At 44.9% G+C, this 26745-nt stretch overlaps 1 protein-coding gene across 2 annotated transcripts in view; it reads left to right on the forward strand.

The window, feature by feature from the left end:
• l(1)G0289 (plexin domain containing lethal (1) G0289) overlaps window positions 1-26745 on the forward strand; it is a 77149-nt gene that overhangs the window by 43197 nt on the left and 7207 nt on the right. The window contains exons 7-13 of one of the 2 annotated variants that reach the window (XM_084595623.1): window positions 412-476; window positions 4587-4677; window positions 15183-15278; window positions 15456-15598; window positions 22077-22206; window positions 23115-23195; window positions 24752-24909. In XM_084595623.1, coding sequence (XP_084451749.1) covers window positions 412-476; window positions 4587-4677; window positions 15183-15278; window positions 15456-15598; window positions 22077-22206; window positions 23115-23195; window positions 24752-24909 — 764 coding nt within the window. The remainder of the gene's footprint in view (window positions 1-411; window positions 477-4586; window positions 4678-15182; window positions 15279-15455; window positions 15599-22076; window positions 22207-23114; window positions 23196-24751; window positions 24910-26745) is intronic. The other variant, XM_084595624.1, reaches the window with a different exon arrangement.

The following is a 26745-nucleotide window of genomic DNA, read 5'->3' on the forward strand; positions in this document are numbered from 1 at the left end:
CCAAAGCACACGGAGCCCAGGCGTTCCTGTAACATTATTTGCTTAAGGCAAATACTTCAAGATTTCAAGTGTGAAACAATCAGATTGAACCGAGTACTTTACTATGTGAGTGAATATTCAAAATCATCAAATACTCACTAAGCGAGGGTCAAATATTTGTAAGGACTTATTGCGAAATTTCTTTAAACTGAGGATTGGCTGACGCAGGTGCTGGCTTTAAGCAGCTTTTGTGATAACCTGATGTGAAGCCATAATGTTTGCCTTCTTGCCAAATCTGAGACTGTAGCACGGAGTAGCAAGGAGCCGTGCAATGGGCCAAAGTATTTGTCATGTATCATTGACGGCTGTAGCACTTGTGAGTGTTGTTGCGGTGCAGCTTTCTTCTTCTCTAATGCTTTGCATTGGTTCCAGGGGGCAACTACACCTTCCAGGTTGTGCTGCACAAAAGTGGCGACATTGTCTTCGTGTACAAAGATGTGAGTGATTTTTGCGCATAGTTGCTCCAGCTGTCAGGCTGTAGTGCTTGGCCAATCAGTGCAGTAATGCTGGTCGATTATTGTCTTGCTTAATAGCGGAGAACAGCTTGTAATGGTGTATTGCTGGAACATTTCAACTGCCGAGGATAAAATTCTAAGTTCTACCAGGGAGAAGAATGTGCAAGGTGTCACTGTCCCATCTGCTATATTTCCCGCTTTATAGGACTCGTCCCTCATACATGTAGGCTTTAAAGAAAAAGTTGGTGTATGAGACAAGCCTCAATTTACCCAGTTAGGGCAACGAGACTTGACCATACATGCCAGTGCAACTATTAGGAAATGCTCTGTGTCTGTGAGAAGATTCCTTACATACGTTAGTGACTGAAAAAAGAGGTAGCACTTATTCCTAGGAAGCTGTCGCATAAGCACAGCAGTGACGCTTTATTTTATTCAAAGCCTTCAAAGCTTCCAAAAGCTTCAAAACCAAGGCAAGACAGCGTGGCACGTTATTTGTGATCATCCATATTTTATGCGGCGAATCGTCAACATTGGACGCACTGTCAAAACGTTAGCCAATTTCCGGTGGCAGCTTCTTTGTACTCCAAATCACTGCTCTAAAATTGTCGTCATGCTCTGGCATAGATGCAGCAGCAGGGAAGCCATGTGGAAGCCTGCAGTTATCGTTGCCCCTGTAACTGCACTCCAGGCCGCATAGACCCACTCTGCAACTTTGCTAAATGAAGTGCACCTCATGTGTCCACTTGTGTTGTAGCTGTGGTCGCCTTTGGTCATCCATGCGTAATAAATACGCTTGCTGCAAAAGAGCTCTAAAGCTGGGATTCACAGAAATGAGCATTGGGTCATCCCAATAGGTGTAATTGTAGGAGTGCAGTTCTTTGCCTTGATTTGCTTTAGCATTAGGTCTGTCATGTGCGCAGCATGCTATCGGTGAGCAGAAAGCATTTTGGGTGTAAAGGAATCCATCGGGACGCTTTGAAAAGTACTCTTCTATCCAGACCCACCATTTGTTGATGCATCCTGCCCTTTTCATCTTGTTGCAGTAACAATGCTGGGCAGAAAGCTTTCTTTTGGCATTGTTTTTTTCTTAAAAATTGTCATTTTGTACCATTAGCACAGCACGCAAGTAAGCCAATGAAGTGCAACTTTTCGTTCTAACTGTGACTGTCTTACCACGTTTTGGCATAGCATTCTTTGACGTAGGAATATCAAACGTTAGAGGCACTTCATCCATGTTTACAGTGTGGCTGTCAGTGATGTTATTATTTTCGACTTCCTTTTTCACAAATTGTTGAAACTTCTCCACTTTCTTTGTGAAGACGTCTGGGAGCTTTTGGCGCATTGATAATGCTTTGCGGCTCAGTAAATCTGTAATACTACAATGGCCCGTTAACAAAACCAGTGGTAGGCATTTCATTGGCCATTGCATGTGCTTTAAAACGCAACTGCACAGTGCCCTGCCTTCAGCACATTGCAGTGATGGAAGTGCTATGCCAATTGCGCCAAACAGACATTTTTATTAGCAACTGCGCCGAAACGGCGCTGCAGAAACAAAGGCAAAAAACGTCAAGCGTGTGACGAACCAGTTGGTCCCAGAGAAACCGAAAACTTGGGTAAGAACTAATCAAGAAAGGACAGAAAAGACTTACGGATGCTCTCTGCAAGCTTGAAGCTTCAAAAGAAAAAGTGTGGGTTCGTAGATCTCTACCGGCAGGCTACTGTGAAATGTGTTGAGTGACTGACTACATACTTCGATCTAAAATTGATTCTGAACTTCTACTTCTTGTGTGACAAGTGTGGTATGCTACTGTGATTACTTCTTGCTCACATTGTGATGCTCACTTTCATTGGCTTTGATCGTATTTCTGGCACAAAATTGTTCGATTGATATTCGTGTTGATCGTGGTATGTGTGAGATTTACAGTATTTTCATAATAAATTGCTGTAATTATCAGTCATTTCGGTAAAGATTTCAACTCTGAAGGCATTCTGGCGTAATTTATTTGTCATCCGCTCCAAAAACAACAATGGTTGCTCCAAACTGGCATTTTTTTTCTGCTCCAAAAGCACCAATGGCTGCTCCAAACTGGCATTTTTACTACTCCGAAAACACCAATGGCTGCTCTAAACTGGCATTTTTACTGCTCCGAAATCTGCTCCAAAAAGTAAAATGCTGCTTCCATCACTGACATTGTTCAAGAACTCACTTATGGAGGTGGCCTTCAAGTTCAGGCCATTGCGCCTTCTTTCTGCAGTCAGCCTTTCTCCCACTCTTCAAGGCATGTAGCAATATCCACGACACGCAAATGATTTTCTTGGTGACATTGAATTGGCATCCTGCAGCCGTGTGCTGGAGTATAACTCGAAACTTTGCTGCGTAGCTCTTGCGCAACTGCAGCACGACATGCACAGTACACGCGGGAAGGGGAACACAGGCACGCAGTAGCCACAAAACAAACTTGCAGATAGGAGCTGGAAAAATGTGTCTGCTTGTCTTCCCTTGGCCTGGCAGTGTAAACGGGTGAGAAGCACATCTTTTGGCATTTCAAGTTGCTAATTTTTGGGGCCTCAGAATGGCCACAGGCTTCTTAATCATGGGAGTCATCACCTAAACCTGGAAAGCGCATAAAAACACACGGACAACAGCAAGAGACAGACACAACAGAGAGACAGACAAGCGCTCGTGTGTCTGTCTCTTGCTGTTGTCCGTGTGCTTTTTATGCGCTTTCCAGGTTTAGCATGTCTAACCAACTCGCCCAAACGCTGCCATTATTGAGTCATCACCACCGTTTTATGGTAAAATTTACCTTGAAATGGTGTGCGCGAAGGTCCCCGTGTTACAACCACCACGCAATTGATAGTGACAGTTTTTTTTATTTTTTTTTTTTTCATTCTGCATTGCTGATTTTATTTCAGCTTAAGTACAGTACGTGTTGCCGCCCATTCTAAACAATGAAGCATGTTAAACCAGACTCTCACACTTAGTACAAAAAAATGAAAGTCATATGCACCATTATTGTATAGGACACTCTAGCAAAAAAAAAAAAGCCGAAAAGAATACTGTAACTCAAGAAACCTCCTCACAATTGGAAGACTGATAGAAAATGAGAAGGTTCTGAAAGGTAGATGGTGTCCACAGAGCAAGTGTGACAGATACTGCGCCTTTCCCTTCCTATGAACCAACCAAACAACCTCTCTACGTTTTTGACCAGCACAACCATTGCAATCACCCTGCATCCTTTGCACATTTCATGAGGTTGTCAACAGTGTACATTGCCTAGGGCGCCATGGCCAGCTTTGCGGCATCAGTCTCTTTGCTATCATGTTCCACCATGTGCTGGAGATGTTGGTTTAGCAGCGGCTATGGCAATGTTTGGTTTTTTTTGCTCATGACCTTTTGAGGTGACAAAGAGTGCTGTAAGATCCGCACAGATGCGATGCTCACCACTGCCTGTGTGCACTTTCTCGTGTGGCACTGGTCATTTTGGTGTCGTGGATCATGAAATGTGATTTAGTCATTGCTGCCGACATAGCACTCAGAATATTTGTTCTACAGAGGAGTCAGCGTATCGTAAAAAAACGACAGAATTCCATTTGCTCATAAACAAGTGATAACCAATTTTTGCTATTAACTGATCGTGCCTGCATGGAAGTAAAACCCCTCCATGACAAAGTAATTTGGATGAGCAAAAATGTTACTATAATAGTGTGTCTGCTTTATCAATTGTTTGTAATGGCATGGCATAAAGATGCTGCCTGGTAGTCTGGTTGTTCCCTGGCAGAGATTTGCATAAAAAGAATGTCTGGACATCATCCTAGTTCGGCCACCGGTTATGACTTGTGCATTTCATTCCCACTTATGAAAGCTGCTCTTACGTGGTAATCTATTGGCACAGGTAAAGTCCCCTTAAGGAGTGTGCCATTGAAGCCAGAAGGCCTGGGGACATGTCCCTGCAACAACAGTGATTGCCTGGTGTCCACCACTAGGGTGGCGAAATAACTGAACGAGTGCTGTTTTGTGGGTCTGCATGAAACTGCCCACTCTGTGTGGGCTTGCTGGGTTTCGCTGAGTGCTTGCCTGTTTCCGTCCAGCTCCCCATGGCCGTGACGGAGATCCCTGACCGGAGCCACCCTGTCAAAGTGGGCATTTCGGACGCCTACATGTTTGACCGCATGGTCTTCTGTGAGTCACCCATTGAGTGTTCAAATGTGTGTGTGGATTGGTGAGGGGCAACATGTTCTCCCTATGGAAGGGGAGCAACATTGGGGTGACTGACACAGCTTAAAGGGACCAGAAAGTGTCGTTTACTGGGGTCAGGTAAAGCAAACAAGCGTTTGGTATTCCAGTCCTCACCATGCCACTGCAAGAAATTTTGAATTAACTTTATCAGCACTGGAGATATCAGAGACTAAAATGACGCTCCTACTCTTCCCACTCTACACATACACTCTTAGACGCAAGGGCAGATAAAAAACAAAGCAGCTTGGGAACTGTGCCTGCTCATCAACACGTTGTCGGTTGACAGTTGGTTTGTCAACTGCCAATCCCCGCCTGTGCGCATTTCCCCTGAGCGTAGGTTTTCTTGTTGGTCACTGCCTTTGTCTTCCTTCTCGTCTGCATTCTCAGTTAAACCTGGTTGTAACAAAATTGTAAAACATCTGCGATTTTTTGTTTAATCGATATTTTTGTTATATGCAATTTTCACATGAAGTTTCAAAATGACAATGCCGAACAAAGAGCAGAATAAGAATTGAATCCAAGGAAACCACCTTGAAAGTGCTACAGCAAATCAAAATTACTCAAAACGATAAAATGTTTCAGGATCGCACTGAGGATACAGCGCGATTGCGGCAGCAGCTGCCATCTTCGCCACGGCCCGCATGACGCGTCTATGAGAGAGAAGGGGAAGAAGGGGGGGGGAATAGAGAAGAGAGTCTGGGGTAGAAGGTGCGTGTATTCATGGCTGCCGGGCAAGGAGGCGCCTGCATCTTTACGGATGTTCCCACTCACCCACCACCATTTATTGTTGTGAAAACAACACTACCCAGCCAGCTCGGCTCATCGCGTATGCTTGTATGCCGTAGCCACAAATGGCAGGCACAACGAAACCATGGCAGGAGCTGCCAGCTTGGGTCTCTCATCTCACATGGGACGGTTATGTCTGAATCAGCCTGCCAGGACCAAGGTATTCACATTACCCCTATAGGCCACTAAGGCACGTTCATACAGCTTGGCTAAAGTGGGGCTGTATATGTGGACTGGTAGCCTACACTATTGCATCATACCCTTAAAGGTGGAACTGAAGTGTCCCCCATATTTAGGTGCAATAAACACCTTTACCACTACCAACTAAAATGCCAGTGAACCTTGATGCGCTCAACGGAACGCGCTCCAACAGATGGCGCCGCTGCTGTCGCTGTGTGAAACTGTGCGAGATGGGGATTGTAGTAACCGGGGTGTATATATCTCCCCAAGCCAGCGTTGAAACTGTGTTTGACATTATGGCTACTGGAATGCCTAGCCGAACAGAAAAGGAGTTGGTTGTTGTATCGGGCACTTTAATAAAGACAAGAACTCTGCCTTCGTTCAAGCTGCAAAGGAGCGGTTTCTACTCGAATTGAGCCAGCACCAACCTCAAACCACCACACATTGGGGAAGTAGCTTAGACTAGGTTTTACACAGAGCCTCGGCAGGTACCGAGCACGTCAGCAGAGTGGAAACGTCCCACTACTTCACTGATCATCGCAACATCATCATTAGTATAAAGAATAAAAGCTTAGTCATTACCTGAACAGTTTGTCTTGTCTATACAATAGAGCTAAACCAAACGCTTAGCCACAAGCTACAACCACAAGCGTAGCCATGCAACCGTTGCTTTCACAATTCAACTAGGTTTAATCAGAGCTACACCACAGCCAACTTCTTTTTATTTTCCGCTGTTTTAACCACAAACAGGGTGTCTAGTAACAGGGAATACCGAGAATTGTCAGAAAAAGTTTGTGCTGGGAAAAATGGGTGAAATGTCAGAGAAACCATAAAAATTTTGCCAAGTCATGGAAAATTGCACGATATATTCTGCAGAGCATTTTCATTTTAAGCTGGTGCAGAGCAAGTATGTTAGTCATGCAGGGGTTTTTTTTTTTTTTTTTTTTTTTTTTTTTTTTTTTTTTTTTTTCTTTTCTTTAGCGAGAGCTACATTGGCCACAGTCTCGCCATTTCGCCGTGCCTCTCCGAAGAGCGAAAAAATCGTGGGAGGCGGTTGCCGGTAGCCGACATGGCTGAGCACTACAGTCAAACCTCAATATATCGAACTCTTCCGAAATATAATTTGTCAAGCACACATATACTTAACTTCCCATAGCAAACGCGGTTCGGCATAAAACGGATATAACGAACTTCGTGACGCCAAGCGCTAACTCACTTTAATAGCAGGAGGCAGGCTTCGTTGCACTACGAGTATGTTGTGCGCCGCAGCAAATGTTCAGGACTACCTCGCAGGCGCTGACAGCGCCACAGATGCCCCGTCGGCATTGGGAGTTGACAGCCAAAGAAAACGTTCGCATCTAACTATCGCTGACGGTGCCGCTTCAGCAACAGCGGCGCAATCGAATGTTGCTTTTGCCATGGCCTCCAAGATCACCACTCGCGCACGCGTGCGCGATATCAGGGGTCATAGCTTTTGTCTTTTTGCGTCTTATACGTCTTAGTGTTAGCAGCGGCGTCACGGCATGGTCGTCGCTGCGTTTGGTGGATGCTGCATTGGTGGTCATGTCAGGTGTGGTGCGTGGGTGTGCGTAGTGCTGTGATTGTGGTGAACGTGAAAAAAAGAGCAGCACTGGCGTTAAAGACCAAGCTCGAGACAAAATCGGGGGCCTTCAAGGCAGTTTACAAGAGAAGACTGATTGACACTCTTCTCGTAAAGCTTCGTATGAAGCTGGACTTGAAGATCGACTTGCTGAAAGCATTAAAGCTGCATGGGATAGCGTGAAAGGCGAAACGATTGCCAACTGCTTTCGGCATGCAGGTTTTGTTCCAGCAGAGGCCCGTGCATCAAGTAACAATGGGGACAATCTCGACGAAGCAGAAGCAGAGCTCCGCGAGCTCGATGAGGCCTGGAACGATTTTTCCCGTCTTGTTGGTGACATGCCCGCAACAGTGACTGTAGAAGACTTCGTAGGCGGTGACGACATCGCAGCGACCACGGCTGTACTGATGGACGCGGAAGTTTCTGAACATCCCGCAGACGATGAGAACGTTCCGACTTCTCAAGAAGCGCTTGCTGCATTGGATTTACTGCGCCGCCACTGCAGTGCTATTGAGAGCAGTGCGTTTGCTCTTGTTGAGTGTTTCCAAACTGTGGAATAGAGCGTGATACGGAACGCGATCAACACAAAAAAGCAGGCCGCGATAAGGCAGTGCTTTGCGCGTAAATAAATGGACGTGACCCAAGTAAGCTCCCTCCAAGTTGCTGTGCCTTCTCTGGCTGAATTTTGTTGCTCTTGCATGTATTTTCTACGAAATTCTATATTACGAATTATGGATATAGCGAGCTACTTTCCGATTTTTAACTATTCGTTATAACGAGGTTTCACTGTTACTGGACGTAAGGGTTCCTGACATCACGCTTGGCAGGAGCTGCCAACTTTGGCCTCTCCTTTCATACGGGAGGGTGATATCACAATCAGCCTGCCAAGGCACTTGCATTCACGTTATGCCTAGGCCACGCAGGCACGTTCTTCGGGCTTGGTTAAAGCGGGGCTTTATATGTTGGCTGGTAGCTTACGCTATCGCGTCATCGTGAAGGTGAGAGTGAAAACGAAGAGAAAGAGGTGCTGTAGTAAAGGGCTTCGGACCACCGCGCTATAGAAGCTTTCGCCTCATCGCACTTAAGTGTTCAAAAGTGCCCCCATGGTATTAACAAAGCTGAAACCATAGAGTATACTACTATGTGCAAAAACCGTGTCTTTACTTTCAAGCCGAACCTAAGCGTAGCCATGCAGATAGCTCTCGATTAACTCCAGGTTTAACCACAAGCTAAACCAAAGGTAATTTTTTTTAAACTGTCAACCCTGTCGGCGCCGCAAGGTGAGATGCGATATATTACTTTGACGCCAACACATGGCTATAGTGCCTAGAATTTACTGGCTAGTGTGCCGAGGGCGCGCGCTGGCGTGTCCGCCGCGGTGATGCCTTCCCGCCGCCACCGCGGGGCGGCGCTACCAATAGCTAAGGTGCTATCGCTCCGCGTTCGCGGCCTCGGCAGCATAGGCGGCATATAGGTCCGGATAGCGTGCTGCGCTTTTCACTGCGAAACCTGTCTCTTGACGGTTTAAGCGCACTTTGTGTCTAAAAACAGTCTTGGTGGAAGACATTCATACCGTCCTAGTACTGTGCGGAGAAAATCATACGCTCAAATAGCGCTCGAGGAAGCGTTTAACAAATTCTGTCTGGTCCATGTCTGCTATATATCTGTTTTATTTATTCAGCTGAACCGGATAAGGTCTTAAGCAGAACACATATATTGACTTCCTGATATCCAGCGAGAGAAGAAATTTGAGAAAACCACCTAAAGTTGACACGTTGGTTGCAATAGTTTGTTAATCTTTGATTAAACGATCGAGTCCGGGCCGGATTCAATATATTGCTATGAAATATTCCGATGACGACTTTATTTGATCTAGAGCCACTCGATTGCTATCCACGCATCGCGATTGCGGATGTAAGGTATCGTATGCATCTTCCTTCTGAGTGAGCGCTCAGTCAGCCCAGGTGGTTGTCCCGAATTACGGGAACTATATTCTCAATCGCGATCTAACCCGGAACGGATCGACGACGACTGTTATTGTCCGTGTCAGGTATCAGAAAATACCCTTAATATTTTACACTGTTCATTAATCCAACTTTGAATTTTATTTACTCTTCGGTCTTTTCTTATGGTCCATGGTATATCGCGATGCCGCAGTCAAGTGCTACGAACGTCAATACGTATACGGGCCTCATGCTTTCGCGGATAGGTTACGTCGACGTTTTTGCAATTCAGTCATGCTTATTGCTAAGGTGATATATATCAGGTTAGTGACGTTTTACAGCGCCACGTTTATGCTACAGAAAAGAAGGGCGATCTGCTTTTTCGTAACATATATTGCACGCGCGCATGTTTTCAAAGATCGCATATGCGACAATAAACACAAGCAGTCTGAATCTGACTTGTTTTTGTTCTTACTCTTTATTCATTTGTTTTATTAGGAAGTCACTTAATTGTTGCTTCATACATAAATGATTATTATGCGGTGTGCTTTCTTTTGTAACAGAAGGAAAGGCAAGAAACAAAAGTGGTGATTGTATCACTGATTCTTTTTTTTTTTTTACAAAGTCTACAATATAGTAAAATTTGAGCAAAAAGGCGCAGCAACAATAAACAAGTAAAAATATAGAAATGCACCGCTAAAGGTTTTGGAGAAAGGCCGCACATATGACACCGCAATAATTTTAAAGTAGTCTGATACCAATTTTTGGTGGTGTTTTTTTTCACTTGCTAATGATGCGCTAGATATTCCTGTATAATTCTCCACGTGGTTTCTCGCTTACCACCGCTAAGTAATTTATAATTAATTTTACTTTCTTCACCAGTTTCGGCTTCGCGGTTTCAGCAGCCGAGCGGTTGTTGTACGGTCACAATTGTATAGGTCACGCGCGGGATTAAAAAAAAAAAAAAAGCTTCAACCGCAGACTCACTTCTCCTCATTTTGCGCTTTCAATAGAGCCACTTGTTCTGCGCTCCATGCCAGTTTTCTGTTAGCTCTTCTCAGAGCGCGAGAAATGTTGCAGCGTTTATTTGGCTAGTTGCATGCTTTTTCCTTCTTTCTGCGCATCTTGTCTAAGCCTCCGCTGGTATTTGCATTAAGCGCAGCTAACCCCTTCAGAGTTGACGGTCAAGCGACACTTTTTCTGCGAAATATATTCCCATTAATGATATGTGCTTCTTGAATCAGCTGGTTGCAGGCCACATTCGGAACAAAGACCCTCCAGTGCACTCTACCTATATAGCTATCTTCAGCTTTAGATATTGTTGTATTGTACGCGCTTGTTTTTTTCTTTTCCGAGAATATACACTATTGTGTCCACAGAACTGCGTTCAGGCTTCCAAAAGTTATCACTTTTTCTATGTACAAAGTGACTTTTTTTTTTTTTTTTTTTTTTTTTTTTTTTTTTTTTTTTTTTTTTTTAGGCTTGATAACGCGCGTAGGCTACAGATCCAGCAGGTGCTTCGGTTAATTTGGTCCAAGTTGCAGGTATGTAAATTGAGTCAAACGGATCCCGAGGCTCAAAGCTGCCTGCTGCTGCGGGCATGAGTTCTCGCTCGGCTCTTCTGCTGCCAGCTCCTTGGAAGCATTGTCAAACATCCTTGACGGTGCGTGCATGGCTGTTGTCTGCACCACTGGCATTTTTTTGTCGTTTAGCGGCCGGTTGGTCACAGAGGTTCCTCAACTTTTTTTCGATGTCTTCTTAGGCAGAAGATGGTTCGGATAATGGTCGAATAGCGTTGGCACGGTTTCGGGCTTAATTCGTGGTCTATCTCTAGCGAGCTCGTTGACGATGCCGTTTACTGTCACTTTGAACGTTCTCTCGATGTAGCTCTCCTCAAAATATTTTTCGCAGACAACACACGTTGAAGTCAACTTGCGGTCCTGTATTTTAATCAGCCGCTTCCACTACGCAAGCTGCGTAGGGTCCGATGGCACACCGAACATAGAAACCTAATCCTGAGCGGTAGCCACTCCGACAGAGCGACACGAAACATGTCTTTTCCCTGCCCTGATGATTTATTTTTAGCATCATTAGTCGTTGCAAATTTAATTATCTCATATGAATGCAAGAAACAGAACGACTAAAACAAAAGAACAGCGTAGACGCGTCCAAAGCGCTCGAACCCACTTTTGGCTCGGCCAGCGCAGCTGCGGCAAATCAAGGGCGCGCCGGCGGCCGACGGCGTCGACGGCACCTTTACGATGAGCAGCGCCCCTGGCGGCCAAAGTTGGAAGGCATCGCCGGCGCGGACACCTCCTCCCATTGAGAGAGCCCTCCGCACGGCACACTAGCCAGTATATTCTAGGCACTATAACATGGCTGAGCTGCCATAAAGAAAAACGAATATGCATGTGAGATGGGCACTCATTAAATTATGCGGAAGCACTGCGTGAGAGTAGTTTGTGGCAAAAAGTAGGAATTACCTCGCCGGCAGCGCCCAGCACAAAATCATGCTATAATGCTGCCAAGTGTGCGTGCAGCCATATTGGATTGGATTAAATTGGCTCGCCTTTTTTGCAGGGTGGGCGGTTCACGTCCTCTGAGGCTGGTATCAGCATGCTTTTAGTATTCAATAATATTTTGACGCTTTTCATTTCATCTCTAGTTCCTCAAAGGGGTTTTACATTAGAAAGGTTTTATGGGGGTTTTACATAAGTGGGGTTAACGTGAGAAAGCAAAACATTTTTTTTTTTTTTTCTTTTATGAGGATAGGTGGAGTGTAACTTTATCTAGGTAGGTTGATGGGCAGGTGATGGCTGAAATTTCATGGGAAGGTCATTCTAGTCGCTTGCTGTTCGGAGGAAAAATGGCTTGGAAAATGTAGTCGTAGGGGCACATTGGCGTCAGTTCTTAAGGGGGGACACGGACGGGTCTTTCGGACCAAAAAATCGCGAAAAAATCACTTAATCGGTAGCTCTTTATCTGCCTGTCTGCTAAGTTTTTCATCTTTAGGATCGGTATTTTAGTTACAATATCAATTTATATTATCAATATCGCCCAAATTTAGGCCGAAAACGTTCCACGAAACAACCATTTTCCGCGAGGCGTAGCTCCCATTTTGTGCGCGGCACCGTAGCCATCTTAGTCGCATTCGAAAGAGTTGCCTTTCGTCTTCTTATTGCCGCCTCTGCTGTTTCCATTCGCCCATTGGTCACATAAAAAATAGCAAAAAAGAAAACGTGGCATTTGCAATCTGCAATCCCATTGGCTTTCGGGGTGCACGTGACGACAAGGCGTCACCGCATTGGTGGAGCTGGCTGGCAGTGTCTGCTCGGCACGCCCGAGCTGCGGGGAGACGGCGCACTCGTGACGCCGGCCACGCTTGGTTCCGAACCGCCAGGCGCATTCATGGCAAGAATTTGGGAAAAAGAGGAAAAAAATTGTTGATTAATCATCGCAAGTGATGCCCTGCCCCAGTTGTGCGCGCTCGGGCCTTGGCACCTAACGAATGGGGGTGTGAGACTGAAGTAGGCCTAGCGTGTTGCTCAGCACTGAAGCACCGTGCACGGGAAACTGCTACTGCCAGCGGTCGCACCCGCCGCGACACAGTGATATCGCAGGCCGCAAATGGGCAGAAAGAGACGCTCAAAACAGACAAAGCTTGAACTCAACATGTCGTCTTCGCAGAGCTCGCCGCGCGTTTACGCCGATCTGACCTCGTTCATAGTCTTTAGTAAATGCACTTGCTTCCCGTGCAATGCAGAGCACTGGGAAGCAGCAAACAGCTCCAAATTAGGTTTCTTTTCCGCAATGAACATTTCTCACCGCGGTCTTAATGCGAGGATGTGGCAAAACGACGTATGTTTAAAAAAAATTGCTGCCTGCATGTGACTCGTGCAGCCGAAAAACTGAACGTGCTAAATCTAAATGAAAAAGGCGACACTTGGACGGTCGAAAGCAAAGAGACTTCATTCCTGGAGGTTTCTAGCCATTTTAAATTGTAGATGTCTGTTAAATAATCCCGTTTCTTTTTTGCTCTTTTCTCAAAACGTGCATCGTCGACCACTTGCAGTTTTGTGGCCTTAATATCTCGGCACCTATTGCAGATGGAGTAATAACTTCCTTTTTAGCATGAAGCCAAATACGTGGAGCACACAATGTTGCAAATAGATTTTTTAATTTCATCTTCAAAATTTTTAAAATGGCTCTTTTTTTTTGTGACCACTGACCTTTGAACTTTGTTATGCAATAAAACAAGAAATCAAAAAACTGCTTGCGACATTGTGTTGCTTATTCTTTCTAGTATCTAGCAATGTGTTCGTATGAAGTATTTCTTTAGTGGTCATTTTTTAATTGTTCTTGTAAGAATGAGACTAATTGATGTAATTATCTCATTTAATCATTGGATCACAAAGGAAATATTTGCAATTTTGGAATCTACACAAAAAACTGCACACACACACAGAATTACAACTGCAGAATTACACAGGCAATTCAAGTTCGCTTGGATCTAATTAGCGACTTGTGCCCATTACTCACTCGATCACTTAGATCATGATTCTTCAACCTCTGAGCAAGAATTCATTTGATTTCATAGGAACTTTCTAGGTTGGACTCAACACGACTCAGATCATAATCTGAATGCGAGTCCGGACTCACTCACGACTCAGATCATGATCTAAATGTGAGTCTGGACTCACCACTCAGATCATAATTTGAGTGCGAGTCCTAACTCATGGCTCAGATCACGATCTGAGTGTGAGTCCGGACCCACTCACGACTCAGATCATGATCTGAGTGTGAGTCCGGGCTCACTCACGACTCAGATCATGATCTGAATGTGAGTCCGGACTCACGACTCCAATCATGATCTGAGTGTGAGCCCGAGTGAGTCCGCTGACCTATGTCTCTGGGGCATAGTCCGGTTGGTGAGGCATCCACTAGAAAAGGCATCCTTCCAGCACCTACACTTTAGCAGCATCCACCCACTTCCACCGACTCACAGCGAAAGTAAATCCAACGACGCCATGGGAAGGTAATCAGTGTAAAAGCAAACCATTTATGCAGTCTAGTCACATTACATGGCTAAGCCAACAAGGTGTGTGACATAGTGAAACCACATAACATGGCCGAGTCGGCAGGTGACATGGCCAAGTACTCATTGATTGGTAGCGTGTCTTGAAACCATGTTACAGGGCTGAGCGTGGTGGTGGGCTTGATATCAGTTGTCGGCTGAGCTTGACTGTTTACAGACTCACCAAGACAACGCCACATATCAGGTTTGAATGGGGCCATAACCAATGCCACCTGCACCTGCCGCAGCGGGAAGTCCCCGCAAGCAAAGCAGGCGACCATAAAAGCATGTTGCTGAAGATGGCGTATCGGAGGCTGCACAGACCCAGCATATGTGGCAGTGGAAGAAAAGGAGATGCAGATCGAGCTAACTTCAGACTCTAGCATTGTCGCATCTTCAGCGCATAATGTAATTGAGTGCCCCCTAATTTTTTTTTTTTTTTTTTTCTTTTGCTGCTCATGTCAGCCTCTGTGGCAGTCAGCATTGAGACCCCCTTGTATTTTCCACACGTCACCAGTTGCGCCGTGCTTCTCTTGGCTGCCCATGCTTCCATTTCTCTCTGAACGTGGTCCCACATCTGTGGATGGTGCATTTCAGGCACTACCTGGCAGACCGAGTCAAGACCTGCAGTGCTGGATAATGTCACTCGCATGACCACATTGCCACTGCTCTGCTCGGGCCTGGCCTCAGCTCTTTCCATCTTGGTATCTTTACTTAAGGCAGGACTTATAATGCAAGCTAATTGAAATAACTGGTCGCCTGTGAGTTCATTCAACTGTGGGGCTAATTGTGGTTAGGAACACTGCCTGTCACTGCATTTAGAACGTGCCCATGTGTCAAACGTTCCTGCTTGCTCTGTTTGCAGTTGTCAAGCGGAAGACCATCTACGAGTACCACCAGGTGAGCAAGAAGAGCGACATCATCCGCAGCAACACAGCCATTGTGTTCACTGCTCTGCCAAGTGAGTCACCTTTTTTGCCTGAGCTTGGGGATGGGAACACTTAAGAGAGGAAGAGCAGTAGCTCAGCGGGGAGGACATTACAGGGTGTGCAGTTTGTGCGAGTGTTGCATAGTTTTGGAGTTCTTTGGCAGCTTGTGTAACTGACCTGGACACCCTCTCCCCCCCCTCCCCCTGCAGCTTGCCTGAGCTTGAAGACGTGCACTGAGTGCCGTTCAGCCAAGCTCTCGTTCAGTTGTTCATGGTGCGATGCAGTGCAGCGCTGTTCCAGTGGTGTTGATCGACATCGCCAGAGCTGGCTTGAGAACCAGTGCGACCTCGAGGTGGGTCCTTGCAGACATTATTCAGGTTTCTCCTGACCATTCTATTCGGAACATCCAGAGTTTTAAACATGGGGCTCGCTATCGGTCGAGTCTTGCAGGGCTCATTATCTGCTGGAGCTACATGCTTGTTCCTCACATGTAAATTGATGCAAGCTCAGCAGAATCTGAGGAGGCATATAGTTGTTTACACATTGTGGAAACATTTCCTCTCTCTCTCTCTCTCGCTCTGTGTGTGTATGTGTAAGAGAGGGAGAGAGAGACAAAAACATTGTTTAGACGAGCTGCTGTTTTGTTTGCTTCGCTATGAATAGATGTAATCACGAAAAATTTACTCATAGCTCTCTTTGCTCCAAACATTTTTACTAGGAGAGGCCCAGTGAAGGCACATTTACTTTTCAAGGTCTGAAATGTTAGAAACAAGATGGGAGAAAACTGGGAAGTTTATTTGAAGTAGGCTCCAGGAGTGCTTCAGCAGAACTTGTCAAGCTAGTTAGTTCATAATTAGATTCAAGAAAAGGGCTGCGCTATCGATACAAGGATGAAAAAGAGGCGAGACGCACACAAACGCAGACTAACTTGACTTCGTGAAGGAAATTCACGGCATATGTAAGCTATCCCCGCTCCAATCTAATCATCTAAAGAACCCAGCGCATGAACAAGTGGCATAGAAGATATCAACAGTAAAGTAAAATTCCACACCAAAGAAGATACTGGTCTAAACATGGGCCGACCCACAAATTAAATGAAATCTTTTATTTGCCATCAAATACAGATGTGGGGATTGTAGAAAAAATGCTGTACTTGGACAGCTTGACGGGTCCACAACCCCTTATTTCGGCAGAGTGGCAGCATCACATGTGAATACATACTCTTCATTAAACGCATATACACATACATATTTAATATTATGCAAACATAGTACTCATCAGTAAAAATGTAAACGAAAGCAACAGCGGAACTCATTGCTACAAATGCAAAAGGAAACACCAGCATGGCTAGACAATATTACGTAGAAACCAAATACATCTGCCAGAGGTCTTTGTAGGATGCCGTGAAGAGATCAAAACGGACCGAATTATAATGATCTAAATGCGTTGGTATTGTGTATTTGAGGCACTATTTCCCATAATTTGAATGTGACGTCGATACTGAATGATCCTCGAAATGTCCTGTAATGTAACATTGAGTTCTGTCCTAAGTGAAGACAAATCCATAAAGTCATCAAAGCTCACGAACAAAGACACAATCAAAGGAAATGCTATTAGTCACGGTTACATATAAGTAGGGAATGTCAAAACCAGAAGAGCAACCAAGGTAAAACAAACACCATCTCCAGGCTGCGTCAAAGAAAAACAGTGAAGGAAGGCACCAGGTCACAACAGTAGAAAACCGTGCAGCTAAGAAAAGCGTTGTCAGAAACAATAAAAGCGGTGAAAAAAAAGAAAGCCAAATCAGAATAAAGCCAAAACTCAACAACAAACTGTAAAAAATAGCAAAAAAAAAAAAAAGAACAAGAACGCAAATCTAGGGCATTCAAACGTAATTGAACTGATGAAAAGCTGGAACTATGCGAGAGCTGACAGGAAAAACAAAGAACCTTTTTAAAAACCGCATATGAACCATTCAAAGGAAGACCATAAGCAACCAACGAAAGACACATACCTAAAGAAGGCCAAACCAGAACCTACACATGACCTTCCAAAAAGGAAAATTTTTAATCCGACAAGGAAATACAAGGCTTGCTAATGCAAGAGCTTGTAGTACCCAAGGAGGTTATAAAGAACTCCATAACCTCCTTGGTAGTACCGATGTGAAAGGTTTCATTGACGAGGCGCTCCCATTTGTCTTTCGCAAACGCTGTAGCATTTGCGAGCTGCTGGATATCCTCCACATGTCATTTCGAGCCTGTGTGAGAAGTTGTTGCAGAAAATGAAGACTGGGAGCAAAGGTAAAGAAGCCGATCAGATCACATAACCCCATATATACGTAAGTTGTCGCACAACGGCAACAGAATCGTGAAGAAAGGTGGCATCAGCGTCGTTTTCTCAGCCATTTCAAACTGTCGAAGGTGTGCCGGATGATAATGGATAATAAGAAGCTTCCATGCACCGTCAAACATGAAAAGAAATTCACGGATTGTGTTTCTGGAGTGGTGTACCCTCAGTTGCGGGAAAGTTTACATAGGTCAAACTGGCAGATGCTTCAATAAAAGATCAAGGGAGCACAAATTGAATGTAGAGAAAAATGAAAGAGGGTCCTTAGCTGAGCATTGCGCTGATTGCAGGAAAGAGAAGAAATGGGACTGTGGTCCTTTCTTTGAGGGGATGCAGTTTCTGGCTAGGTCGAAAGACAAATGGGAGCCCCTCATCATTGAAACCTTTCCCATCGGTAGTACAAGCCTTGTGCAGTGAAACTTCACTTGAATGAACTTCAAGGGACGTGGGGAAAAAGTTTGTTAAAGTGTTAAAGTGTGTGACAGCTCGTTGCCATTAGATAAAAAAATATTGGATGGTCAAATTGCATATCAACCCATTTATTTGTCACTGCTCAAGTTCCGCTCACTAGCACCTTGCAAAGAACGCTGTAATCTTCTGCTGCACTTTTACACTTAGGACTGCAGTAGTTGTGAACTCAGTGTTTCTAAGCACTCATGGACCTTCTCTGGCACAGCGGTCTGCTAGGCACAAAGGCTTTCAATTTTTTCCAGGGCGATTAGTGCTTTGCCAGATATCTTTTGTACTTCTTCAGCAGTGGTCGAATCTTCCCCATCTTCTTCAGGTAATGCACTCGCTACAATATCTTCAGTAATGAGTATGACGCATGCCTCCACCAGGGAGCTATGGCTGCAGAGCCAACTAAATGCAATTCAAAAAAATGGCTTCAGCTGGCTACGAACTTACTTAGGTAGCCAATTCAGTTCAAAGCTAAATGACACTTTTCGTAATGCGGTAATGGAGCGTGGTCAGTGCAGCACTCACCGTAAAAAAGCGCGGCAAAAGGGGCCGGTTGTACTTGTTAAGTGCTCAGTATGACCTGGGAGACATGGGATGGCACCTCGGAAACTGTTCATAGAAGTGAGATGCGCTCTGCTCTGAATTTCGTTAAACTGAAGAGCATTTGCATTGGGCTCAATGGAGCTACGGTAGGGGGGTTTAAATGAAGTTCGTTCAAGTGGTATTTTACTGTATTTCCTTGTCGGATAATTTTCATTTTTGGAAGGTCATGTGTAGGTTTTGATTTGTCCTTCTTTACGAATGGGTCTTTCGTTGGTTGCTTTTGGTCTTCCTTTGAATGGGTCATGTGTGGTTTTGAAAAAGGTTCTTTGTTTTTCTGTCAGCTCTCTCGTAGGTCCGGCTTTTCATAGGTTCAGTTACATTTAAATGCCCTAGCATCGCGTTCTTGTTTTTTTTTTGTTTTTTTTTCTATTGTTATGGCTTGGTGTTGTTGTTCAGTTCTGGTTTTATTCTGACTTAGTGTTTTTTTTTTCTTTCATTGCTTTTATTGTTTCTCACGACGCTTTCCTGAGCTGCATGGTTTTTTGCTGTTGTGACCTGGTGCCTTTTTTCACCGTTTTTCTTTGACGCAGCCTGAAGATGGTGTTCTGTTTTACCTTGGTTGCTTTTCTGGTTTTGATGTTCCTTACTGATATGTAATCGTGCCTAATAGCATTTCTTTTGATTGTGTCTTTGTTCATTCATGAGATTTGATGACTTTATGGATTTGTCTTCGCTTAGTGGGCCGGCCCATGTTTAGACCATCTTCTTTGGTGTGGAATTTTACATTAGTGCTGATATCTTTTATGCCACTTGTTCATGTGCTGGGTTCTTTACATGATTAGATTGGAGTGGGGGTCGCTTATATATGCCTTGAACTTTCTTCACACATTAAAGTTGTTAGTATGTGTTTGTGTGTGTCTTGCCTTTATAGATAGTGCAGCTGTTTTCCTGAACCCAGGAGTGCCTTCCTTGGCTACGATGGCAGCATTTAGCAGTGACACAGTGCCCAACATTGCAGTGGTCACATGCGAGCAACCCTAGCCATTGATGTCTTGCTGTTACCGAGGTTTTTTTTTCATTGGGAGGGCAGTGAACGTGCAAAACTATCCTCACAAACGGAATTTCAGTGAGTGATGGCAGTCAGATGAATCGTGCAACCTGCACACCTGAAAAGTGCCAGTTGCTACTTCAGGCATGCTTCCTTGGATGCAGTCACTATGTATAAAGGTGTAATCTTTAATTAGGAGTTAAATTCATGCAAAAATAGCATACTTGTGCTGGGAAGGATGATGCATGAGACACCATGAATGGTGTTTGCTGTGTAGGAGCAGTTCGTTATACCATGGACTATGGTTAGTTCTGTTGTAATTTACCCTTCAGCCAAAATCATTATAGAGTTAGGGGACAAAGCAAGGTTATTACATGGCAGCAGTGTCAGAGAGCAGGGGATTCCAGTACTGTGGTGTTTGATATTAAAAAAATGGCTTTGCGTTGCTTGGCTCAATGGCAGCGTCATACTAGGTGTAGTCAGCACTGTTACAAGGCTGAAGAATCAGTGTACTGGTCAAGTGACAGCACAGTCTGTGAAGCAAGGTCAGGCAAATAATTTTATGGTAGGGTGCTAAAAGGGGAAGGGAAATAATTGATTTCGCTAATAATGTACTAAGTGTCATGTAGTCTCAGCATGTAAAATGGAGCAAGTGGAGTTCTGTGCCAGCTCAAGTGATGCTGTTAAATTTTTTGCTGTAAAACCAGAATTGAATGCTATACTCTAATTATAGTCAAATGAATGTTTGAATAGTAGGTACCTCAAAGAAGGAGGAGCCACAGAAAAGTGCAGATAGCCTAACACGTTATTAATTTAGTTGATTATGTTTGCGACATGCAAAGACAGGGTTAAATTTGAAGCTATGTAAGTACTTTAGATACTATCTGTACTAGCAGTACACAGTACACAGGTTGGAGGAAGCAGACATTGCTGTGCCTTGGGATGCACTGAAATTAATTTTGTTGGCGGACCACATCGGGGTGTGCAGCAGGGAAAGCATTCTCACACATGCAGTGCTGCAGTTGGTCGGTCACTATATGCCAGCCGAGAGCCTGCCTAGCTTACTATAGTAAGATCAGATAGCATAACGACATTGATGTAAACAAGCTTTCTCTATAAACATGTCTTGTGTTGCCTTTTTCTGAGCTGGCAGTAACGGTTTGAGGCATAGGGCTTATTACAGTCCTTCATTCTGCTGCAAACGAGATTTGCTGCTCTATCCTGACACATGCAGCTAAAATCATGCTAAATTGCTCCAAATATCTCCAATATGAATATTTGGGGTGGCGATAATAATGATGCCAGTTCTCTGTAGAGAGGTTACAGCAACCAAAGCAAAGCTTATAGATCGGTTTTTGACTGACGTAAGTCCAAGTTGAGCAGATTCATTGGAAGTGCGTCCAACACCCCCTGCAGAGCTTTTTGAGCATCACCTCAGAAATGACGCTGCTAGCTTTGCATCTTTCTCTTATGAACTTCCCTGGATCATTTGTTACTTTGTTTTAGAACTCACACAGCACTTAATTCAGTCATCAGCAAGAGGACGCAGAAGCTTTTGAGAGATAGACAACACAGCTGCAGCATTGCGGCAGAAAAGAAAAGGAAACTGGGAGTAGAAAAGTTCTGCGTAGAAGGCACCTGGATAAGGTGATGGGAGCTCGAAGCCTCATCAGAGCAGTAGTGGCTGCTTCAGTGACATTGAATCAGGCCACATACTATTAGCTGAAGCAAATGCTAGCCTTGCAGATGTGAACCAACAGCTACGAAACCTCTGTAGGCATCAGGCCTTTTGGTGAGAATCTCAAAAAGCAGGGTGTTACATGTGGAAGCAAAATCAAAAAACTTGTCCAGAAACCTGATCCTTTTGTTGTTGCTTATAAAAGTGCACCCAAGTATTTACAGAGGCTCGTATCATTGGTTGGATGAATGTTTGAGAACCACTGGCATAAATAATAACGCGTGTAGTACTATATTTTTGTGTAGAACAACGTCAAATATTGATCAAGAAAACCAGCTGCAGGATGTTAGTCGAAATTTTATTTTTGAGCAGTTCAGTTATGCTGTAAAATTGGCTGCTTTTGGAGTACTGTGCCACTAAAAATAGGGCACTGACAGTCTACAAACTGCTCCATATTTCTCCGGAGTCCATTTTCTGACGCTCACTAATCGCTTCCCATCACACCTTGGCTGTTGCAGCATTGGAGGGATTCCCCTGACACTGTGGGCTTAAATCTGGCTTTTGTTTTAAAAGCTTTCAACATCCTTGGTGCTGCTTCTTTCACCACTCCCATCTTTGTCCAGCCTCTAACAGTGCAGCAGTTCTCTTTCCCTGCCGCAGTCTTCCGTATAGTGCTGCGCATGTGAAACCGGTGTGTTGGCCGCAGCAAGATAGCGATGACCAGGGACTGACCGCACTGTGTTGCTTCCCTTGCAGCAAAAGAAAGACGTGTGGCAGTGCAATGCCATGCCCAGCACCGCACCACCTCTGCCCGTGCCCATTCCCACGGGGGCAGCTGCAGCTGCAAATGCGTCCACCCCTGCCTCCTCTGCTGATGCGAGCAACGGTAAGCGCCTTGCACTAGTGCCTGCTTCTGAGCAGGATGCCGCAGAATCTTGCATGGTGGTTGTCTTATGCAGTAATGCTGGACCTTATGGAAAACAGGGCCTTTAACGCTGCTTCTTTAAAAGCAGATTAAGGTTCTTATGCATTGGTCTCTGTAGAAAGGGGAGGGCAAGGGGAAAGAAATAGTCTTTTGGGGAAAAAAAAATTTTTTTCTTGGCCAGTGCTCTTTCTTAGGGGAGCCATGCGAGTTATTGTCATCATGCCAGGGCTGCTGAATGTGCCAACCATCAAGCTGTTGGTTTTTGGTTGTGCACATTTCAGGAGATGCTTATTTCATAACTATTCCGTTCAGCAAAGCCTTTTGAATAATTATTTTGTAGTGATTGCTATAGACATATGGATGCACATGACATGCTCGTGCAATACTTTCATAGCTGCCTTGAGCTAGTCTCTGAAGGGGTCTCTTTTGCACTTCCAGCAGGTATGTTGAAATATCATGCCCACATTGTGGTGAAATCTATCTGCCAGTGAAAAAAAAAAAAAAAAATTATTTGTGCCTCTAAGAGAGCTATATGTTTGTAGTTTGCTTTGTATACGGAGTGAGTAGGTGCACACTGTTTTAGGCCTGGACATGTTTTGATGAATGCATGCATAGCAGCACAATTTCAACAGGAGTGAGATCTGGGAAAGCATTCCCTTACAGCCTTGGCCCTTCTTGGAACCTGTGGGTACCAAGCAGAAGAATAGCTTTGACAAGTTCATTTCTAATGAGAGCACAAACAGCGCACATCCTTGGTGTGCTCCCCTCTTTGGGTCCCCTGTCTGTCGCTCGTGGTGTAACATTCACAGTGGAACAACTTGCCCAGTCCTTCTTCCTTTCCCTACCCTTGAGTGTTGATCTTTTTGCAGCAGCAACGGCGTCCATTCCGGAGGTGGTCCCCATCCATGGCAACGAAGTGCACGGAGATGCAGCAGCCCACAGTGCAGCTGGTGAGTGTGGCACACTCCACTGGTTCCTATGAGGGGAGCGCAGCATATCGCTAAAGGGGCATGAGCTAGGTCATTGTTCTACGCAATGGCTGCAGTGGTTGCTTCCTTAAAAAAAAATTTAGCCAAGTTGGTACAAATTCATGACTCATAACCACAGCAAACACAAACAGATTGGAGAACAAAGTGCTTGTTGTGCCTACTGTCCGTTCTGTTTGTGTTTGTGGGGCTGTTACGAGTGAGTCCTCGATCCTTTCACATTCTTGCTGCTCAATGCCACAACAGCTGCCGTGACTGGAGTGTTGCCAGGCATGTGCATTTGCTGGGCAAAGCTAGAAGCAGTCTCTCTGCTGCATTCACAAGTTTACGTCAGAAGGAATTTTTCGTGCAGAATGGAAGCATAAGCATTGTCAAGTGGCTCATGAGTGAGTTTGCATCTTGTGAGTGAATATGAGCAGAGAGCATTAGCTTAACAGTGAGTAGAGACAACAAAAGAAATAGGCAAGCGCTGCCAGGAACTTATCACCCCCTCCCTTGTGGAGGGGCCTATGCGAGCTTTGAATTTCTTTCCTGTGGTAACGCTGAAAGAGCTAGATGTGGTAGTCACCTTCTAACACCAGCATGCCAGCTCTAACGATGAGAGCTGTGACCCCCAATGTGCAGCAAGTCACCGCCACAATGGGTTCGGGCCAGAAGGGGATAAACAATACTAGTCGTTTATTCGAAGCAGCGTTTGTTGTTCTCAAACAGATATAGCAGCAACACTGAAAACAACCGCTATAGCAAGGTAACATCTCATTCATATGGGGAAGGGAGAAATAAACAACGGGGAGAAGTACATGTGAAAGGGGTGAGCAACATTCTGCTCACCTCACCTAGTTTTGCGCTCGCAGCCCACAGCAGCCTGTTGCTTACGATGGCTGAGTACTTCGATGATGGTGGCGGTCTCCTTGCCAGAAGATTGGTCCGTGCGCATTTACCCGCCAGAAGACTGGAAGTACTGAGGAGAAACAAGGTTGTCCTGAGTTATGGAGAGGAGATCTCTCCATGTCTATGAAGGGAAGGCTGTGGCAACACACATGCGGAAGGCTGAAATGTGTACCCTCTCCTGCAAACCTCCCTGACTGTAATTACTATGCGTAGTCATTGCAATGTGATGCGGAAGGCTGAAATGTGTACCCTCTCCTGCAAACCTCCCTGACTGTAATTACTATGCGTAGTCATTGCAATGTGACAGGAGACTCGTGTACCCCCACAAAGCTAGTGTGTCCTTTGTGGATTCACTAGGAGGCAGGTTAGGCCTACGAATGCCTTGTGAACTGTACGCTGCCAGCATCTCTGCTGGCTTCTCGTCACTGAAAGAAGCACCACCGTTGGCATTGCGTACGTTTAATTCAAGGTGGCAGCTAAGCATATCTTAGCTATCTATCACCACTTTTGTGCGTATCAGTCCCTTTTGAGTTGAATATGTGTCAGAAGTGAGCCACTTTTTTAGCAAGCCTACTTTCCTGCGTCGTCTCTGGAGAAAAGCAATGATGTGCCCCTTCTCTTTCTTTTAGCTTTGCCCTCGGAAGGTGGCAACAGTGGGTCCCATGCAATCAGCTCTGGCACAGTGGTGGCTGTCATCATGATCCTGGTGTTGGTGGTAGCCGTTGGGGTGTGGCTGCTTTACGCCTACCGCAACCCCCAGACACCTGCTGGCCAACTCCTCATCAAGGTGAGAACACCCGACTCGAATGGTCCTCTGGACATCTGGTGATTGTCGTCGCATTTAGGTAAAGCTTGCGCAGATATTCGATAAATTAGAATAGTAGAACCCCACATGGTAAACTCTGATGTAGTAAAGTGAAACTTAAGTCCCAGTTCATCTTCCATAGACAACTGTACATTTTTCCCCCATTATAAAGATGTTTTTGGTAAAAATCAGTTGTGCGCCTGGCCGCGGCGACGACTCCCACTATATGAAATCGCCGCGTGCACTACCTAGAATAGCGAGGCAAAGGTTTTTTCTAATTGAAAACAAAGATAACACCGAGTGTTCCTTTAAATGGCTTTACCACCATGCTTAGCACCATTTAGAAGAAGCCTACTTTACGGAGGCCTTGGAGCCGTGAGGGAAAGCACGCAGTGCGTAGGAAAAAAAGTAAAGCTATCTACAAACATGAAAAGAAGGCGGCACGGTTCATTCAGAAAGTAAAGGAGAATAAAGTTCAGCAAGAAATAAGGAAGAGGAAGAAACGGGCGCACATTCACAGCACTGTGCAGCACGAGGCATGAGGCAGCAGAAGCAAAAAGTGGAGGTGCAGTGTGTGCGGCCTTGCAACACTTGACTGCCACGCGCATTTGTCATTTATTGCTTTTTAAAAGACAGAAACAGCAAAAAGTAACACCATGTTCATGCTTAAGAGGTACAGCCTTTATCAAAAGTTTAGAGCCGAGAGGGTTTGCCTGTAAGCCGTATAATATAACTTCTGTTATAATCGTGGAAGTCCTAGCCATTGGAGAGGGTAGGACGAAAAGTCTTCTTTCCTTCAGGAAGTATGAAAACCTGGGAATGCATTACGAGCCACATAATCGCTCAGAAGTAGACCCCCTGGTCTGTAAACTTTTGATAAAGGCTGTGCTTCCACAAGATGGAAAACTTTTATATCAAAAAGAATTGCACAAAGAGATGATAAGAGTCGGATGAAAGGTATTTCAGTTTTTTTTTTTATTATTATTATTATTAAGCAACAAAACGTTTTTAGTAAGTGCCTACCAGACAGCATCTTCAGAACCATGTTATCACCAACAAATGATATAGTAAAGACCCTGATATAGTAAAGATTTTTGCGCTGATCTCAGTGACTTTACTATAATGGGGTTCTGCTATATTTGGCCTAGTAGTAACTAAATTCCATCTGAATGTTTGGTATCAAAGTGTTTGTTCAAGTTGAATAACATGTTTAGAACCTTACTTCCTGTGGTTTATGGTGCAGCAACGCACAATGTAACCTCAATAACTCAAAATTCCCAAAAATTGTACTAAAAATATCTGTGGTCCCATTTAGCGTAAACTTGACCAAATAATTCCAAGTAGCAGCGTGCGACAGCCCATTCGAAAGTGCGGGGTGCTATGCGGGAATGCGCAATCTCGATTTTGCCACAAACCATCGGGATGTCAGCCTCTCGGAGCCACAAAGCAGCACCAAAAAGTGATGCAGGTCGAAGTTTGTTGTCCCAGGAGTTTCGATGCTGATGCTTGATATGTGAGGCACCTCAGCCCCTGTACTTGCAGCGCAAAGACCAGTCTGTGGTACGGCTTGAGGGAACAGCGAAATGTGCACGCGCTCCTCACTCCTCTCGAGCTCAGCCGTGATGAAAGCGGCCTCTGGCGGAGGTGCTGACATCAAAGCACCCTCCTAACCCCTAGAAGTGTCCTGTGACATGACCTTTCTTAAAGACATAGCGCAAAAAAGACGGGGACAACAAATGATAAAGCTGGGCTGAGCTGTTTATGGGTTTCTGTGGTCAGGATATGAAGCATTAAACACATGAAACTAGTTGTAACAAA

The sequence above is a fragment of the Amblyomma maculatum genome, chromosome 2, assembly GCF_055883805.1.
Source record: "Amblyomma maculatum isolate TAMU_Amacu chromosome 2, ASM5588380v1, whole genome shotgun sequence".
Lineage (NCBI taxonomy): Eukaryota > Metazoa > Arthropoda > Arachnida > Ixodida > Ixodidae > Amblyomma > Amblyomma maculatum.